Raw genomic sequence first — 20,635 nt, 5'->3', positions numbered from 1 at the left:
TACTCAAACCAACTGAAACCAGTCACTTACCATCCATTTGATAAACCACTGTGCTTTTGGATCCAAAACTGCCACAAAATGTAGGGGTGACAATTTCGTGAGCGGAGCCTGTGTCACCATCTGAAGGGAAAACAGGTTCAAGGAGCTTTCCACTATCTCTTCCAGATATGTCATTGGGTAGCGCACCCAATAGTTGGGGGCCTCGTGCTGGAACTCAATCATGAGCCGAAACTGAAATAAACAACAACAAAATAAAACAAAAGATAAGTGCAGTGTTCAACACCAAAGCAAAACTGAGACTTCATTAACGCAGGTCAAAAGCATAACATTTCAATAAATCGATGAATTCAGAGGACATTGCATCGAAAACAAACGAGGTTAAGAGCAGCGAATAAGACCATCATCAATAATTTATTCACAGAAGCACCAGTCATCCAAGCCCAGGTGCTGTTTTAGCCAAAATCGAACAGGATATTTTTATTTTTTTTAACTACAACCATTTTTCAACATTTTAAGAGGTATGTTCTTGTTCTTCTTTTTCTTATAATCAATTCTTGTATTCACAATCAGATCAGGCGATAGCACCTAAACCTGAAGACTAAAAAAAAGAGTGGAACACATGTCGCATTAGTATTCACACCACAATATTGGATCAAATGTAAAATTAACTCCTGGTCTTGGAATTTTCTGATTAACAGAATTCCCATTGTTTCAATAAATGAAAGCTTTAGCCAGAAAGGTGAGTTCATGTGAAGAGACAGCTAATGTTCCTAAATACAGTGACAACAAAACTAAATATATCAGCACTTGGGTAACTTACCGCTTTGAGAAGTTTCACTGTTGTCTTATTTGAACAATCTAAACCATTTTTAACTGGAGGCATGCTCGCATTCATCCCTGAAAATTGGCTACACAGGAAACCAACTGTAGAAAAAAAAAGAAATAATGCAGGAATTACCATACATCGCATTGGAACACGAATTACCATTTTTGCAAAAACACTTATCACACATCATCAAAATGGGAAATTTTAAAAAAGGGAAACAGTTTATCCCAAACATCATGTCAGAGTGTGAGATTCAAAGGAGCTTTTCTAGAACATCTATTTATATAGAAAAACATGTTAAATTTTTTTTTTCACATCTCTATAATGAAAGAAACAAAAGAGACTGTCCACAGTACAATACCAGAATCTCATTCATTTGATGATTTAACACTTTAAAAACAATCCCTACCTCAATACAAGGATTTTCACAAATGTCACTGTACTTTTTTTTTATCTCCTTTTATCAAGCTGAGGTGAGAAGAGTAGAGGCATAAATATTATAAATAAATGATGGGGTAGCTACCAAAACCTTGTTTTACACTTTACACGAAATTCCTATTTGGCTGTGGTTTAGACATACTTACTTAACAGTGTGTAGACTTGGCTTGTGTGATGAGATGTGCACGTGAAGGATTTTGCTACAAATTTGAGACTCAGTTCCTGTTGGAAAGATTAATAATGGCAGTAACAAGTTTTTGAACAGACAGGCTTTGCATTTAATTAAATTTACACAAAAAAACTTGGGTTCCATCATAAGTGAAACAAATTACATTTATAAAAAATACATGCATAAGAAACCAGGGGAATTTACCACAAAATGTTGGTGTTGAAAAGCAGTTTTCAGCACAATATAGGCACATAACAATAAAGAAAGAAAATTGCAAATTGACACTGTACTTTTGTTGTTGAGAGGAGCAAGATACAGCAATTTGACAGCGTACTCTTGTTGTTGAGAAGAGCAAATTAATACAGCAATTTGACGAGTATTCTTCTCATCAACAAGGGTAGTGGCAATAGAGCTGACCTGAGTACCCTGAAATGCATTCACTATTTAGTATATTCTGATTACTCTATGTAATGTACTTTGGTTTGAAATCTGTGCCCACGTAGCACATACTTGATAACCTGTGTCTGTACCTCCATGTCTGTTTGTATAGAAAAAAATATCTTGATCATGAGTTCGTGTTTGACCAGACATCAAAATCAGTTGCGTTTGTTAAATTGCTGTTACATCATATTATACATGTGTGTGTGAGACTATATATATATCATATATAGGCCTATATAAGGTCGATGTCGGTCATCCACCACAACAACAAACATTACAAACAAATCCTACAATAATAAATAATGTTTTTTCGAACAAACCGAGAGCTGTTGATCAGGATCAGCCATGACATCCATGAGATTCTTGCGCAGTTGCTGCCAGTGTTTATTATGAACAATCTCCCCAGAGATGATTTGATTGAGTTTCTGCATTGCCTCTCTCTGCACCTGAGTAGAACATAGAAATAATAACAGTATTAACGATAATAATGCTGATGATAATAATGATGGCAATAACAATAATCACAATAACAATCGTACTAGTATAACAGTAATAAAAATATAACAATAATAATAACATAATAATAATATAAATAATAATAACAATAACCATTCCTATTTGGCTCAGTCCTTTTGGAGATGAACGTTAAATTCGGAGATCCTGCCTCTTAAATGACCTACTTGTGTTGATAAGGGCGTTAACTCATTCGCTACGCATTATTTTCGGTTTGCGGACAAATTTTTTTCGGGGGGGGGCGCGAAATAAGATGGTGACTAGTGTGTAGTTCACAGGTCTTTGGGGCCACAAATTCAAATAAATATCAACATATTATATAGGCCTACCAAAATTTTCTGTATGGTTAGTACAATACATCTGTGATGTTTATTTGTGTATTTTTCACCTTTGTTACCTGTAAGAAGCGATTATGCAACACAGTTTTGCTTGGATGCATAAAAAATTTTGAAAATAAAAAATTAAAAAAAGATATTCGTCAGGTGGGAACCAGTTGGCTTCAAGCAATGTGACGTACCGTTATTGATCGCACATTTTCGCTGCTTGGTCGATATTTTCTTAAATAAAGAAAAAAATAACTAAGTTATGACCTGGAAAGCGGGATCTTGGCCAAATGTAGCTCCTTCAGTGTGGGATCTTAAGGGTGACTTTAATATAGTAAAAATTCTGTTTTTCCAAAACAGCGGGATCTTAGGCGAACCGGGACCATAAGCGGTGGGATCTTAGGCGGAGACTTCTGTAATGACAAGGACTACCCTGAATGGGATATGGAATGTGATTTTGACGATGATATGAATGTAAGTAATAAGGGCATGATTCATCCAGGAGCTCAGGCAGAGGGTTATGGTAGCCTCTGGAGGTCAGGGCTCAAAAGGTTAAGTCATCTACAGTAGAACTTTTAAAAAACCTATTTAATATGTGAAAGTTTCCCTTGCGTTTCTGTCTGTGAAACTGCTGTGCAAAATACTGCTACACAGGATACTTCACAAACACATTCATAAAGCTGGTCAAACTATACATTACAAGGGAACATCAAATGGTGGAAACGTTATCCCACGAGGTCTCACAATGAAGCATGAAGTACATGACCGCATAAATGGGAGCTCGTTTGACAAAATGTACCAAAGCATCATACCGCGACACCGGTGCTTTCTTGTCATATCTCCATTTTTAATAACAGTGAAAACAGTTCATAACAAAGAGTGAGCTTAAGAGGATGTCACATTTTCACTCTTAAAAGAATTGAGATACAACAAGAAAGCACTGAGGTCGCGATATGCGTAATACGTGATCACAGATTAAAGATGAAAAATACTCTGAGAACTTAATAAAAATCAGTATGACTTTTAATATGTTAGCGAACCCGAAGAGTTATATGTTGCTCATGGTGCATCCACTGGCCCCTGGTTAATTGGGTCAACAAAGGATGTTATTTATAACTGTCTGCTATATTGTCCATTAGTAGAGTTGTAGTTTATGATGAATCAGCACAACAACAACATTTTGGAAAGAACAGATGAGGGCACTTGTGAACTACAAGGGGCATGCCACTTCGCGGTAGCCACCTATTATCTGCAGTGAAACCATTAAATGATTGAAAACAAAGGTCAACCCGAGGAGAGTTCGAAGAAGTTTACCTGTTTCCAAGCCTGTGCAATCGAGTTGTGAAGTTCGTAAGAAGATAAAACAAACAGACCCTCACAGGTGTTGTACAACTGCCTGCAGATATACAGATACACTCCGACAACATTGTTGGATGGTGGCACATATGACTTGGACAGTGTGTTTGATAGAGACTTCTTGGTAAACTCCGCAATCTGATGAGCAGAAGACGATCTGTGGGAAAGGACAAAAACAATCAGTGTAAGATGCAGACTTTTTCTAAGCTATGAATAAAGTAAATTTAAAAAAAATGTTTTTAAAAATTCAATTGAAAGAAAATCAAACAAGAATTGAAACAACATTGATAAATACCACAAAACAAGCACAACAGGCCTTTGATGCTTAAAACCCCTCCTGAGATTACACTTTTATTTTACAAAATAAACCAAGTATGTCCAAGAAGTGAAATGAATCAACAATAACAATAATAAAATGAGTTGACACTAGTTTTAGATTATAATTATAGCCAGTTCAGCTGGGTAATAGATGCACTTCACTATACAAAAATGACACAGCAATTTCTGTATAAAAGATCCACACTACAAACTCTGTGCCTGTTGGTGACAATTGTAGAGACGGTTCGAGCACAACAGACTACAGTATTTGTCGTACATTGGTTTGCAGCGAGGGCAAGGAATGACTGATACTCTGAATTCTGGTGCATCACGTTTTGATGTCTGCAGAAAAACTCATAATTATACAGAAACCAGTCTTGTCCTCCTTTCCAAAAAAATCCATGAATTTAACTCCTTCCTTGTACTCAACAGATCTTTGAGGTATATTATTTGGCTGCAAAGGACTAGAGGGAAAAAGTATACATAAATCATATCATACTTGGTCCTGGAATGAATGGATTGGCCCTCCCCATAGAGCAAGTAGCGGCGACCCTTGGTGCTGGATGCGATAACACACAAGATGTTGGCAACATGGACCAAAGTGTCTTCCCCAGGAGGAATGTGATCCTGACAATAGAAATGCGATGATAAAACACATTACAATCCAACTGACCAGTCACAATGTTCCCTAAAATCCCTGAAAAACCAGCTCTCAAATCAGGTCAAGTCACTGTGCTGATTCCAAAATTTGTCGGATGCCAATAATTTGAAAAATGGAAAAGAATATGCTTTCAAATGATAGCCTAAAACAATTATGAAATTGGGGACAACTTTTACTATCACGGTATAGAAAAATCACTTTACAAAGAGTGAGTGAGTTTTCTTATTAGATATGTAACTACTTGGAAGGGTACGATGTACTACGCTGTTGTAAAGCTTGATCATAAATCTTTAAAAAACTAGAGACATTTCAAGATGCATCTTTCGCGATTTAATCCTCACAAAAATGAAAACTTACTAGTGCTACTCATAAGTTTTGAAATTTTAACAAAAATCTTTTAATTTTCAAATAATGTTTTTTGTGTATTCCATCGGACTAACCTCTGAAACTATTTTACACCTGTAATGTATAAAGACTAATGATTGGGTGAAATTAATGTCCTGCACAATTTTGTTAAAGTGTCATGGAATTTAGCATTTGCATAACAGTTTCTTGTATTTTGAACATACAGCCATCAGTTTGTTCACACACAATTTACCTGGAATTTTAACAAATACTTTTGGAAAAAAGAACATACACAGATATCTAAATGTACTATCGTTGCTGTTGTTATTAAATTGTCATTTAAGGCACACTGCTACAACAAAGATGCATTCTGCTTGAAACAAATTAGGGTTAAGGGACACTGAGAAGCAGAAGAAGAGAAAACCTCAGAAAAAAAGTTATCACGAGCTAATGCTGCCAAATATAACATCCATCTGTGAAAAGATTGGGCCCAGTGGTGGAGAGCCAAGAAAGCTCTCCACGCATCCAAAGTTCAGGAGCATCATATCAGGGATTTGAACTTGGGTACGCTATATTGCCGCCAAGTACGATGCCAACAGAATTAATTGAGCATACAAGCTCAAGGGAACACAGACAAAAAGGGACAAAGAAGATGGGATGAAGGAGGAGAAGAAGGAAAAGAAAAAGAGAGAACAGTAATAATATAACAAAAATAAAAACACCATTAACAGTAAAACCCCTATAAGAACAAAAACAACTCTGTGACTTCACATTACCGGTGACTCGTCCATGTACTGTGAGACAGGGGAGAGCAGAGTGGAGATGATCTCGTCTCGGCACATGATGGAGCTACACACCTGCTCCGTGGCGCAAAGAGATCTCAGGACTTCCGTCACCAAAGTTGTGAACTCAAAGGTATCTGAGCAACAGAAATGTAGAGTAAAAAAGTCAAAGCAGAAGACAATGATGCCTTTAAAAAAAATTAAACATCTCAATAAAATACCAATAAAAGCTATAATCCTCTCAACTGACAATATTCCGGCCATACTTTTTATGGGGCAGACAAACATCTTAAGAGGCAAAGCAATGGCTCATGTCTTTGGTTATGGGCAAGAACTCTGTATGTTTACTAGAAGAAAATCTATGAAAACCCGAGAGTACACATGAATTCATCATTTACAGGTGAGATGCTTCTTCTCTCAGAACTGAAGAGCAAATTACATAAAATTGAGGTAAACTAGTACTTTGGTGAAAGAGAATCAAGTTACAGTAAAGAAACAGCAAAAAGTTTGTAAGAAAGGACATGTTAAAAGATATCATGACTTCACAATGGCAACCACTACCAGTAGTACACATACTATCTCTATAGTCTTCATACCCTCAAAATGTAAAAAAATCAAGAGGACGAAAGTTTTCTCATTTTGAAGTGATGTGATGCGACATTACCTTTATCTTTTTCCACTCTCCTGTGCGCTGCTGACATGCCAGGATCAACCACTAACAGAACCAGAGCTTTCAGAAGCTGCGTGATGGACACTGGGACTGGAGAAAAATATCAAAACACTTGATGAATATCTAAATAGGACAAATTACTGCTCTCATCCTAAATGACTGAACAGGGATAAATGCAGGGGAGGGTTTTAACCAGATTTGTTTTTTATCAGTACAGCATAAGCCCATTCTTAACCTGTACAAGAAGAATCCACATCTAAAATAACCTTTTTGTTTCTAGTAAGGTAATAAACTTATACAAAACAAACCAAAGAAACCTCAAATAGATGAAACAGAAAGGTTGTTCGATAGTATCTTCCTTACACGAAGAAGAAATTTAGAGTACAATTATCTCACAGTTCTGAGACATGGCAGGTTCAGGGAAGCATTTTCTTTAAAAACAAAAGATTACCTTGTTTCTCTCTGAATCTGACCGGAAAAAACTGCTGTCCTTTCTTGAAACAGAGCAGTCTGCCCAGAAATGACAAAGAGTGGATGAACAAGGCATACTCAAGTTCTGGACCTGTGTAGAACAGTCGCTGGCCATGGTCGGCTGAACAGAAACAAAGCAATCCATGCATTACACATACGTGAAGAATGGGATTTTGGAGCATTAAAACAATGTAACTGCAGTAAAGACAAACATGCAACGAACAACATAATATTAAAAAGGTTGCAATGAAGAGTGCAGATTCCAGCCTTCACAAACAGAATGAAACGAGACAGTAGTGCAGTGGCTGGGGTTTCAGAATACCATTACGGAAAAAGCAGGAATGTGCTGAATGTGTTCAGTGGTAGTCAACTGCAAGTCAGTATGCCAATCATTTCATTTGAGAAAGAATACACAAGGATTGTTGTAACATTTTTCAACTGATTCCGTTCATTCGGCCGCTGACAGCTGCTCTGAGTTTTTCTGCTGCCACCATTTGACCACTGTGAGTGGCTCAACGAAATCCGAGCGAAATCTGAAACAAATGTGCATTTTCTAACATAGTTTCTACTTTTTAAGTTGTCGAAAGGAAGTAGAACTTGTAAACAAGCCTGACCTCAATCTGTGAGCGCCAAACTCAATCGAAAGTCCACGAAATTCTTGCGAAAATTGTTGTTTTGTTGTCGCTATGTAAGGGTAAACAACACAGAGCCTGGTATAATAAAAAGGCCCTTCAAAGAAAGATATTCAACTAAATTTGTGAAATTCTAGCATAAATGTGTGCAAGGGTGATATTGCTACAATTTTGTGTTGATGCCTAAGGATTATAAGGACTTGTAGAGCTGAGAAAATGAGGTAAGTCGAAATTTTTGAAGAAGTGTCGGGCCATTTTTTTTTTCTCATTCATTTTTGTCTCAGGGAAAATACAATACAAACATATTAAAGGTCATTGTTATTGATATAAACAGATTCCTCTACTGATTTCCATCAGTTTGGTATATGACAATACATATTAGAGTAACTTAGAGCTTCACAGTAATAAATTAAATAGAAGGACCCCAGTTCTAAAACTGAACAGGGGAAAATAATTCTGTCCAGAGCCTGAAAAAATCAGGGATGGAATCAGTTAAAGAAGTAACAGTCCAAACCAAAGGTTTTAATTTGTGAGTAAATGTAATACAGTTTACAGAAACTAATTAAAAATGAAGTATTGAACAATACATAATAATGCTCAAGTACTTTGACAATAGAAACTTGCCTCCTGAAGCAATTCTTTTTAAATGGAACATATTTGTATATAATTAAAACAAATGGTTCGTTCCCTAGCAGAATACAGTCAAACCATTCAAAGAACATGGAACATAAATCCATTGTTGACGTTTATGTTGTGAAAAAGGTAGATAAGTTAATCAAACAGCATAGAGCAAGCATTAAATGCTTCCAGTTTCCTTTCAGAACAGTTTCTTCAACAAAATAATTTATAATTTTTTATCAGCGAAAGCAGACAGATGAAGCTCACAGAGAACTAACCAAGAAGCCAGACAGACAGATATAAAAAAAGACTTAGCAAAAAGAAAAAAAAAGACTTAGAAAGTAAGAGGGTAAACTAGGGATGACTCTTGGGACCGTTAATAATTTTCACATACATGAATACCAATATCTCTCCATTTTTTCTCGGAACAGTCATTAAAATCACATCTTATTAAAGTTCTTTTTATGCAGAAACCCACAGATCGGCTTTTCTCCTTTAATCAAACAGAGCCTTACGCAGTAGAAAACATAATCAATGCTAGGCACCAAAGCCATGGACAAAGTTATGTTGAAATATATGGGAAACCTCCCCGAAACATTGTGAAAGCGAAATTAGAAAAGTATTTGACTCTATTACTCACTGACAGACACTTTTGAAAATGCATCAGAAACTTCACTCATGCTGTCAAGTGAGCTTTTTCGAAAAGCCGAGAAGTCCAGACAGTGTCTCAAAGATGTCTCTACCTGTGAAAATCAAAATATACAGAGGAAAATACTTTCTTCCAAACCACACAAACAATTTTCTAATTTTGAACAGTTTGTAAAAAACTCAGCGGGATGCGTTTACATTTTTCTAAAGAACATGTATGCGTTTACCTTTTAATCCTACTTTAAAAGATAACAATGATGTGTTAGCACTCGTAATATTTAGAAAAAATTAATTTAGGAAATAATATAATTTCTTTGGCATTTATTCCGATAACCATTCGAAACAAACAACAGTTTTCATCTTTTCCAAAATAATCTTAAAAGGACATTCGTTAGAGTTCAATGAGGCTCCAAGCTCATTCAAAGGACAACTTGCTTTCTATTCCAGTTTACCCACCCATTAGTTAATATCTACTTTTTGCCACATCTCTTTATTCTCCCTTTCTCAATATATCATCTTTGTACTTTCAGTTCTTCTCTCCAACAAGCCAGCAGCATTCTCTGTTGCTTGTACCCTCTCTTTTTCTTAACCTTAACTCCCTTTCTCTCTTCCTTTCTTCCTCCTCTAGCTCTCTGTCCCTCTCTCTCTCTCCCTTCCACTCCCCCCCCCCCTCTCTCTCTCTCTCTCCCTCCCTCCCTCCCTTCCTCCCTCCCTCCCTCCCTCCCTCCCTCTCTCTCTCTCTCTCCCTCTCTCCCTCTCTCTCTCTCTCTCTCTCTCTCTCTCTCTCTCTCTCTCTCTCTCTCTCTCTCTCTCTCTCTCCTCTTTAGACCTTAGCTGAGCATTAAACAAATCGATTCATTTCCCAGTTAATCAGTTGAGGCAATATTTATTACTTACAATCACACGGTACTTTTCCAATAGTTCCAATAAAATCTTTCTGCTGTAGTTTCCATGCTGTTGACAAAAGATTCCAAAATACATTTCAACTTCAAAAAGGCCCTATACTGTGCTATCTTAAAATGAAACTATTCAAAGATGAACCACCTGTCATTCCTGCCTCTAATACATATCAAGAAAGAAAAGGAAAGGCATTTATCTTTAATCATTATCAAAATTTCTCACTAAGCAGAAGAAGATCAAGACCTTCTCAACAAAGCAATGACTAAGCTTACTTTCTCAAGTAGACACCACATCACTTTATTATGAATAGTTTGTATAATACAGAAATATATCATGAAGGTTGTAAAATAAATCCACAGACATTTAAAATAAAACTTGTAAACAGGTCATTACAGAATTTACTCAAACATAGAACACTAGATGCCAGGTAAGCAATTTTTAATGCTTTTTTAAGTCAATACAATTACCCAAACTACACTCAAACCAGCCCCAGGATGTAGGAGGGGGGGGGGGGAGGGGGGGGGAGGTATACTCAAACCAACTGAAACCAGTCACTTACCATCCATTTGATAAACCACTGTGCTTTTGGATCCAAAACTGCCACAAAATGTAGGGGTGACAATTTCGTGAGCGGAGCCTGTGTCACCATCTGAAGGGAAAACAGGTTCAAGGAGCTTTCCACTATCTCTTCCAGATATGTCATTGGGTAGCGCACCCAATAGTTGGGGGCCTCGTGCTGGAACTCAATCATGAGCCGAAACTGAAATAAACAACAACAAAATAAAACAAAAGATAAGTGCAGTGTTCAACACCAAAGCAAAACTGAGACTTCATTAACGCAGGTCAAAAGCATAACATTTCAATAAATCGATGAATTCAGAGGACATTGCATCGAAAACAAACGAGGTTAAGAGCAGCGAATAAGACCATCATCAATAATTTATTCACAGAAGCACCAGTCATCCAAGCCCAGGTGCTGTTTTAGCCAAAATCGAACAGGATATTTTTATTTTTTTTAACTACAACCATTTTTCAACATTTTAAGAGGTATGTTCTTGTTCTTCTTTTTCTTATAATCAATTCTTGTATTCACAATCAGATCAGGCGATAGCACCTAAACCTGAAGACTAAAAAAAAGAGTGGAACACATGTCGCATTAGTATTCACACCACAATATTGGATCAAATGTAAAATTAACTCCTGGTCTTGGAATTTTCTGATTAACAGAATTCCCATTGTTTCAATAAATGAAAGCTTTAGCCAGAAAGGTGAGTTCATGTGAAGAGACAGCTAATGTTCCTAAATACAGTGACAACAAAACTAAATATATCAGCACTTGGGTAACTTACCGCTTTGAGAAGTTTCACTGTTGTCTTATTTGAACAATCTAAACCATTTTTAACTGGAGGCATGCTCGCATTCATCCCTGAAAATTGGCTACACAGGAAACCAACTGTAGAAAAAAAAAGAAATAATGCAGGAATTACCATACATCGCATTGGAACACGAATTACCATTTTTGCAAAAACACTTATCACACATCATCAAAATGGGAAATTTTAAAAAAGGGAAACAGTTTATCCCAAACATCATGTCAGAGTGTGAGATTCAAAGGAGCTTTTCTAGAACATCTATTTATATAGAAAAACATGTTAAATTTTTTTTTTCACATCTCTATAATGAAAGAAACAAAAGAGACTGTCCACAGTACAATACCAGAATCTCATTCATTTGATGATTTAACACTTTAAAAACAATCCCTACCTCAATACAAGGATTTTCACAAATGTCACTGTACTTTTTTTTTATCTCCTTTTATCAAGCTGAGGTGAGAAGAGTAGAGGCATAAATATTATAAATAAATGATGGGGTAGCTACCAAAACCTTGTTTTACACTTAACATTCAATTCACATTTGGCTGTGGTTTAGACATACTTACTTAACAGTGTGTAGACTTGGCTTGTGTGATGAGATGTGCACGTGAAGGATTTTGCTACAAATTTGAGACTCAGTTCCTGTTGGAAAGATTAATAATGGCAGTAACAAGTTTTTGAACAGACAGGCTTTGCATTTAATTAAATTTACACAAAAAAACTTGGGTTCCATCATAAGTGAAACAAATTACATTTATAAAAAATACATGCATAAGAAACCAGGGGAATTTACCACAAAATGTTGGTGTTGAAAAGCAGTTTTCAGCACAATATAGGCACATAACAATAAAGAAAGAAAATTGCAAATTGACACTGTACTTTTGTTGTTGAGAGGAGCAAGATACAGCAATTTGACAGCGTACTCTTGTTGTTGAGAAGAGCAAATTAATACAGCAATTTGACGAGTATTCTTCTCATCAACAAGGGTAGTGGCAATAGAGCTGACCTGAGTACCCTGAAATGCATTCACTATTTAGTATATTCTGATTACTCTATGTAATGTACTTTGGTTTGAAATCTGTGCCCACGTAGCACATACTTGATAACCTGTGTCTGTACCTCCATGTCTGTTTGTATAGAAAAAAATATCTTGATCATGAGTTCGTGTTTGACCAGACATCAAAATCAGTTGCGTTTGTTAAATTGCTGTTACATCATATTATACATGTGTGTGTGAGACTATATATATATCATATATAGGCCTATATAAGGTCGATGTCGGTCATCCACCACAACAACAAACATTACAAACAAATCCTACAATAATAAATAATGTTTTTTCGAACAAACCGAGAGCTGTTGATCAGGATCAGCCATGACATCCATGAGATTCTTGCGCAGTTGCTGCCAGTGTTTATTATGAACAATCTCCCCAGAGATGATTTGATTGAGTTTCTGCATTGCCTCTCTCTGCACCTGAGTAGAACATAGAAATAATAACAGTATTAACGATAATAATGCTGATGATAATAATGATGGCAATAACAATAATCACAATAACAATCGTACTAGTATAACAGTAATAAAAATATAACAATAATAATAACATAATAATAATATAAATAATAATAACAATAACCATAATGATTATGATATTAACAATAATAATAACAATAATAATAATAATAATAATAATAATAATAATAATAATAATAATAATAATGATGATAATGATGATAATAATGATGATGATAATAATAATAATAAAAATAACAATAATAATAATGATAATAATGATTAACAACAAACATTATGATCATTTAGAAAAATAACAATAATAAAAATATAAACCATAATAAATTATTTACTCTAGTCTTCCACAGAAAAGTGAATGGGAATACAATATGTTCATATACCTAGCATTCATAGCAAGCTGATGAATAACCCTGTAAACCGATACTCAATATCATGAACATAGCTAAAATCCATTCATCTTTTGCGTTAACTTTATACTGTACAGTGAGCTTGAACACATAGTCAAGCAGTCAATTACACATCAACTGTCATCAGGAAATTAGAAAGTATTCTCTCCTCAACACTCCTCCCCCATTTAATTGAGAACCATTAGACCTGTAAAGGTTCAGTGTCTTTACACGTAAAAGTCAAATGAAAAGAGAAGATTAGACTTCTGAAACTAATGCAGAAAATAGTTCACCTCAGGGCTTTTTGTTTTCCCCAAGTTATCCGCTATGCCTTTGAGATGATCTTGGTGGAAAATCATTACACTGCCCTGAGAATTTGACAAACGAAAGATATAAAAATTAGAATAATGACAGCTGACAGCAAGCAGGCAAAATTTGACGTACATATTTGATAATAAAAATGTCATTATCGTCCTTTAATCTCCAGTTTCTGCTGCAATGTAAAATTTTTGACAAGCATGAATATTTTTAACAGAAAAAAACTTAAATTTATGAAAGATGAAAAAGGAAAAAACTCTGGCCTAATGCTGTCAGTAAACATTCAGATGCAATTGTATGGCTTCAAGCTTTCCAATTTACGCCTTGCTTGAACAGACTGTAAGAAACGACCTATTTCATTAAAGATTTGAAAAATGCTAAATCCAAATAAAATAATTTCAATTGGGCTGCTAGGCAAACACTGAGGTAAGCATATTAAAGAATATTAAAATTTTCTCCTCTCAATAAAATCAAGCCATTATGATTTCTCAGACAGAAAGTGAAAAATAGTATAATAACCCAAAGTGTGCCAAAATGAAAAGGCTTTCAAGGATCATAGGTAAGATGAAACAAAACCTTCAGAAATACAAGCAGACTTGTCAGTGATGCTTAGAGTGACAATATCCAAAGGCAACAACATTCAAGGTAAAAATCTACTACACACTAAAAGGAACTCAGCTAATAACAGTAAAAATTGTATCATGAAATATTAAGCCAACTACATCAATGATACTCAGCATATACTAAATAACAATACAAAATCAGCTTGAATGCAAAGATTATTGTCCAAAGCAAAAGATTAGTTCTCTTTTTTTGCATGCAACTGTAACAAGAAGCAAATTGGGTCACTATAATGCTATACAAATAGCTTCAGGCAACAAAATAATAAAAGTCAACAACAATGAAGAGAGGGATAGTCATGCACAGAAGTAATAACCGATGGTTAGAGATGGGATAATATAAGTCTTGCTGAGCTTTCATTATAAACTTTTGGTTAATATGTTTAATATTTTGTGTATTTTAATAATAAAAACAAAAGCATGCCAAAACAGTTATTGTCACATATAGAGATGACAGACAGAAGTATTAATAGATAAGGAAAGAAGTTGGACCAGCAAGTGATACCTGTCACCCGTCCACAACTATAGATCTTGCCAAGCTTGTCATATTAAAATACATTAAGAGATTATGTTTGCAATATTAGAAAAAAAGTTACAGAAAAATACAGTACCAAAGTGGCTCACAATACAAAGGAGAAACTTCTGATTTCGAAATTCTAAGAATAAAAGAGTTATTGCTCCCCCCCCCCCCCCCCTGTAAAAAATATACACTAAGCTCTTAACAGAGGCAACCTCTCCCCCAAGAACTAACACTGTTTTAGTTCCCACTTTTTCCTCTCCCCCAGTATTTTTCTTTCTTTTTCTCCGTCTCTCTAATATACACTGGATTTTTAAAAATTGTTCTTTGACTAACGAGTATAAGCACCATTCACTCGAACAAAAATCTTCCAAAAAGTAAATGTTCATGAGTGAACACAAAACAAGCCAGTCACCAAGTGGGGATGCCACAATAGCCTCTTACAGTGCCCGTCACAAAACAATATAAGACACCAACACCAAATTCAGGACACACATCGTTAATGCAAAATTGTAAGTTTAGACATCTTTCTCAGACACATCTGACACTCTCACTTTAGTGACATAAAAACAATGTTGTCTGCCTTCAACATCATCTGGGAAATGGTATAGTAATACAATGAAAACAAACACACAAAAGAATAAAATCGAAACTAAAAAGACAGGAAGAAATGGCTTTGCACTGAGCAAAACATTTTTGTTACTGCAAGCAGCGTCATGGACATGTGTTATTTTTCAGAACATGTTTTCTTCTTTTCCACAATAATTTAAGGGCACAAGCACAAAGAATATCAAAATGGACAATCAACCTACAAAGATGCTGTCTTTGAAGTAAGGAGAGTTTGATGTCTGAAGAGAGTAAGCTAGCTAAACAAAAAAATGTTACCAGAGTGCTGCTCCATTGCCAAAACTATTTGCAAATAATGATACCTGAGCTTACTCTGAGAAAGCTCCATAAAGGAAATTCTTTCAATGCCACTAGCTCACTGCCATTGCTACAATAAACAACAGACAAAGAAACTGAAAAGTGTTCATTATAAGACATAGCCGATTAATTTTATCACAACGTTGTTCTTGTAATGTTAATAAGGTCTAAGTCACACTATTTCTTCACAAATTGCATACATAAAAGTATAATTTTTTTTTTCCCATCTTCTAACCACTCCATTTCAATAGGCCCCCTATCCCTTTCTTGATTCCCAGTATCACCATATAGGCTGATATCGTAAACATAATGGTATGCAGTACTGTTACCAGCATGCACCTCTGACTTGGCAGTGCAGAACAGCATATTACTTCGCACATTATGGAAAGTACCACTTACTTTTATTTACTTATGTATCACCCTTGTTTACAGGGTTACAAACCAGATATCCCACAATATCTGAACCAAACAAAAACATTGTCACAGTGCTTAAGGGTGATTGATGATAGAATCGACATAGCAAAACATAAATACCAGCCAACATCTGAATCAAATTGATAACTTCTACAGATTTTGTGTTATGACATACATATGCAGTCTAATACAAAGCTGACTAGTAAGACATTAACAAATATTTTATCTCACATGCAAAAGGTAAAATGGAGAAAAAAAAGAAAAAAAAAGAAAATGGCTAGGCAGGCACTTAACTGAACAATACTCACTCCAATTTCAAATACCAGAATTACTGTGAAATACTTATAAAATTATATCATCTTTTCTTTCAAAAGGGTTTTCTCATTCTTTAAAGGTTATACAAATTTTCCGTTAAGTATATCCTCAAAAAGAGGTCTTAAACTTAGTTAAAAGGAAAATATTAAATGAGAAACGATGTATTCCACATCCCGTACTAAGCTCAATATATGGAGACATTAACAAAATGGTCTTTCACTATTTCATTCCATCAAATCAAATGATGCTTCCCCTTCTAACCCCTGTTTATTAAAAGAGATATTTTAATCAGTTTGTGAAATTTAATTCAAATACATTGAGTATAATGAGATGTGATTTAAAGTGAGGTGAAAGTCCTTTAACACTCAAAATAAAAACAGGGCATCACTCTCTGTGTTTTCAAAATAAAAATTCTTAAAAACTTAACGGGATTTGAAGCGGCACTGCAAATCTCAGAGTGAGAATTGAACAACACAGAAAGCATACAGGAAGCTCAGCTCTAACCTGATCGCACAAGCTATTAAAGGATGATACCTCCTCGTCGTCAGTAACCAGTGGTGTTATACGGGGCTCCAACCCTTCAACCTCACCACCAAATTTCCCAACTACAAACTCCGAGTCGAAGTTTGCGAGAAGGTCATCTACTGCTTCACTCATGTTTTTTCCCAGGGATTTCTTCAGCTCACCATACCTAGAACAGAAGGACACAGTAATGAAAGGAAAAATAGATTTTAAAGCGCATTAGAAAGTTTTACAAAATCATGGCTTGAGACATAATGACAATTTTCTTGCTAAAACTGGAGACAGGAGTACAGGGAAAGAAAAGACAGCTGTAAGGCTTTAGGCACTGGAAGACAGTAAGCCCTATCTAAAACGATAGCTAAATCTACACGGCAGCATGTCATATTCATTTCACAAAGGCTAACACTGTAAGTGAAATAAAAAGAGAAAACTCTAGGCTCTAATGAAAATTCCTCACATATCTTCATTGTTGACCTTTGGAACATTCCACCATTGGTTACATGAGCAAAGTATTCAACCAGGAAAAAACAACAAACAAAAGAACCACGAGATTTTCATATTTCAAAATATCGTCGGCCTGGTGATAAAACTGACTAACCCACAAAATGTCCCAAAAAATTTTATTGACCCTATCGACAGCAAATTGTCCATTTCATATGCTTACTCATAGTCGGATCTAAATTTTGTCTAGAAATGTCTTTAAAACATTAGAAATAAAACCGTATAACCCGGCATCTATCGGATTTTAGCTCGATGTTTCCGACTATCCCACCTGTGAGGGAGGGAATGAGGGTTGACTGTTTTTGTCGTGCTAACAACGAGGGGCCGCATGCTACGTTACCGACTAACCCCGGCTTCGACTCATCTCCGGACTTCTTTTGATAGTCCAGAATTCGCTCACGTAACCGTGTGAGCTCTTCAAAATGGAAATTTGTGTAATATTTCTTGCTGGTTTCGTTTGGGAGTTATATAGATCTGGTTGTTCCCTCTTTTTTCTTCGTTTTAATGCTGCTGATAATGTTATTAATGACTAAAACTTCCCACTGTTCCCACAGAACTGTTCATCTCGTGACAAGACAATGCCGGTATTTCAAACGCATCTTTATGGATTTTGTTTTATATGAAACTATTTTTTCTGTACATGTGTTCTTTGTTTTTGTATTTGAAAGTTACCGAATTATGAAGGCATTTTCTCTTATTCGGACTACTGTCTCTTCTTATCATTTTTTCCATCGCAATTGAATGGACGAAGTCGGTAGCTTTTCATTCTTTACTAACTCACTCAGAAAAAAAAATGTGGTACCTGTCCAGCACATCGTCTGCCCCCAACGATCATTGTTGTTTAAAGTGCTTTCTTTTCATTTGCAGTGTTTATTGCAGTCATTACCTTCTGAAACATCTTTCGACTTTCTTTGAAAGTTCATTTCGTTTGTGTTTTGAGTAGATTATTTTCTCAGTGTCATAACATAATGCTTTATCTTTATATCAAACCTTAACTTACATGACGCTATAACATTCAATAAGATGATGCCACGCTTGTTGCGTCACCTCTGACCCTCAGCGCAGTGGAAAGTGATCAACGTGACCAGGCTAATGTCACATCAGCTGATAATACAACAGTTATGTCACCTTTGATCTCTGCGAAAAGGACATCACATGAAAACGATTGGAAGGGTAACAAAAGAAAGAGGTTGAAAGAACAGGAGATGCCTCTACACATGTCAAGGCACGAAGCGAGCAGGGCGTGAACTTGATGTCCTTGGCAGTTGTTAACTGGTTGGTACAAAATGCAATGACATCACTGGTCACTCTCTTGGAAAGAAAAGAGAGCCTACGTATAAGCCACGATAAACAGGATACACAAAAAGAGATCTAACACAGCAAGTGAAAACCCAAGGAAAAATTACACCCTTCAAAACCACTTAAAAGAGTCAATGGTCAAAGAACACCTGTTTGTAAAGCAATCTTCATGAACACCACAGGCCCGACCCACTGGTTTATTTAAAGTGTCTTCTCCAAACCCCCCGCCTTCCCCCTAGAACACATCATGCCCACAATGAGAGAGCCAAGGATCACAAGTTGTTCCATAAAGAGGAATTTTTTTACCAACTTTCGAAGATATCCTCCTGTCTACAGATGACAATCCAGAAAACGTCAGATCTGCATCAAGTATACATGGAGAACTTTGCAGAGGGGGTGAAAGCCACATTGAACTATCAAGTGTTCTGCCAGAAGTTCAAGAAAAACAATTTGGGTGTACTTTCAACCAAGAAAGACCAGTGCGACATTTGCACCAGCTTCGAATCAGGAAACCTCACAGAAACAGAATACACAGCTCATCAAATATGAATATGAGGAAAGCTGCAGCTAGACCAGAGAAGGAGAAGGACAGGGAAGCTGCACTGAACCCAGAGAACAAAGTGTGTGTCCTTTGTATGGAGATCCAGTGCGTTCTTCTGGCCTCATCACTAAAGGCATCCACCTTACATTATAAAACAAAACTGGCTGTACACAATTTTACGATTTTGGATCTTGCCACCAGAGACGCCAGATGATATGTCTGGTATGAAAGTGAAGTTGGTCTGAGCTTCAACATTTTTCATCTTGTCTGACTCACTAACTGATATTGCAAGTGACTGACTTCAACCACTTCATCATATGCAGTGATTGGTGCAACTACTAAAACAGAAATGCCACCCTGGTGAGGGCAATGGCCTCGCTGGCCAAAGAGCTTGACATCACAGTTGAGCAAAAATTCTCACCAAGGGCCATACCCAAATGGAAGTGGATTCAGTCCATGGCACTATTGAGCGATCGCTCCAAAACGCACTGATGTAAATCCCAATGGACTATGTGAACATCATGCTCAAAGCCAGACGCATCCCCAGGCCCTATGAAGTTATATACCTGGGCCAAAGCTTTTTCAGCACTAAACAATCCGTCCTAGGAGAAAAGAAGGCGATCCTACTGTCACTGACTTGCAGGCATCCAAGTAAATTCATACTTTAAAATTCAGTACAAGCTGAACTTTGATGACGGATGGCAGGCGCTGCAAGGACCAAGAAAGCTGAACACCCTGTGTACGACGGTTACTGCTGGACCTCTCTGCAAAGACAGATTGAAGATAACTGCCAACCAGTATAAACATCTACTGGAGTTGAAGGCCGTCGTACCATGACGCTACCACAATTACCATGAAAATTTGTCTCAGTAAGAAGTTTTGAAAGCGATCAAGTCAAATTCGATTATTGTAGAGTCTTTCAAAACAATGGTAACTTTTGTCGTATTGCCTTGCTATAGCCATAGGACACAGAGAGAGACAGACATGCTCTTCTATCGTCGAGAAAACTCAATAAAGTAGTAGTTGTCAAGCCACGCACCTTGAAGAAAGATGGCGCATTTTTTGATACTCACAAAGTCTTTTTGTATAATATAGTCTGGCAGATTTGAGAAATCGCAAGGAAATAAAAGCAAAAGAAACACAATGAAATGCAGTTGATAGTGAAAATCATCGTATCTAAAACACTCAAAATGTACATTAATGTACGAATGGGAAAGTTTTTTAATTTTCATTGAAAATGCGAACTCCGTTGCCTCTA

General features: G+C 36.2%; 1 protein-coding gene across 1 annotated transcript in view; it reads right to left on the bottom strand.

Moving 5' to 3' along the window:
• LOC101858855 (protein broad-minded) overlaps positions 1–20,635 on the bottom strand; it is a gene marked incomplete in the record, with an annotated part of 51,836 nt that overhangs the window by 19,785 nt on the left and 11,416 nt on the right. Inside the window, 13 exon segments of the mRNA XM_013081307.2 lie at positions 4,025–4,223; positions 4,884–5,011; positions 6,167–6,309; positions 6,837–6,932; positions 7,294–7,434; positions 9,204–9,306; positions 10,109–10,165; positions 10,671–10,871; positions 11,461–11,564; positions 12,051–12,126; positions 12,835–12,960; positions 13,700–13,774; positions 17,049–17,205. Of these exon segments, the coding sequence (XP_012936761.1) occupies positions 4,025–4,223; positions 4,884–5,011; positions 6,167–6,309; positions 6,837–6,932; positions 7,294–7,434; positions 9,204–9,306; positions 10,109–10,165; positions 10,671–10,871; positions 11,461–11,564; positions 12,051–12,126; positions 12,835–12,960; positions 13,700–13,774; positions 17,049–17,205 (1,606 nt within the window).

The sequence above is a fragment of the Aplysia californica genome, unplaced genomic scaffold (genome assembly GCF_000002075.1).
Source record: "Aplysia californica isolate F4 #8 unplaced genomic scaffold, AplCal3.0 scaffold00125, whole genome shotgun sequence".
Lineage (NCBI taxonomy): Eukaryota > Metazoa > Mollusca > Gastropoda > Aplysiida > Aplysiidae > Aplysia > Aplysia californica.
This window is presented reverse-complemented; position numbering and strand designations above follow the sequence as displayed.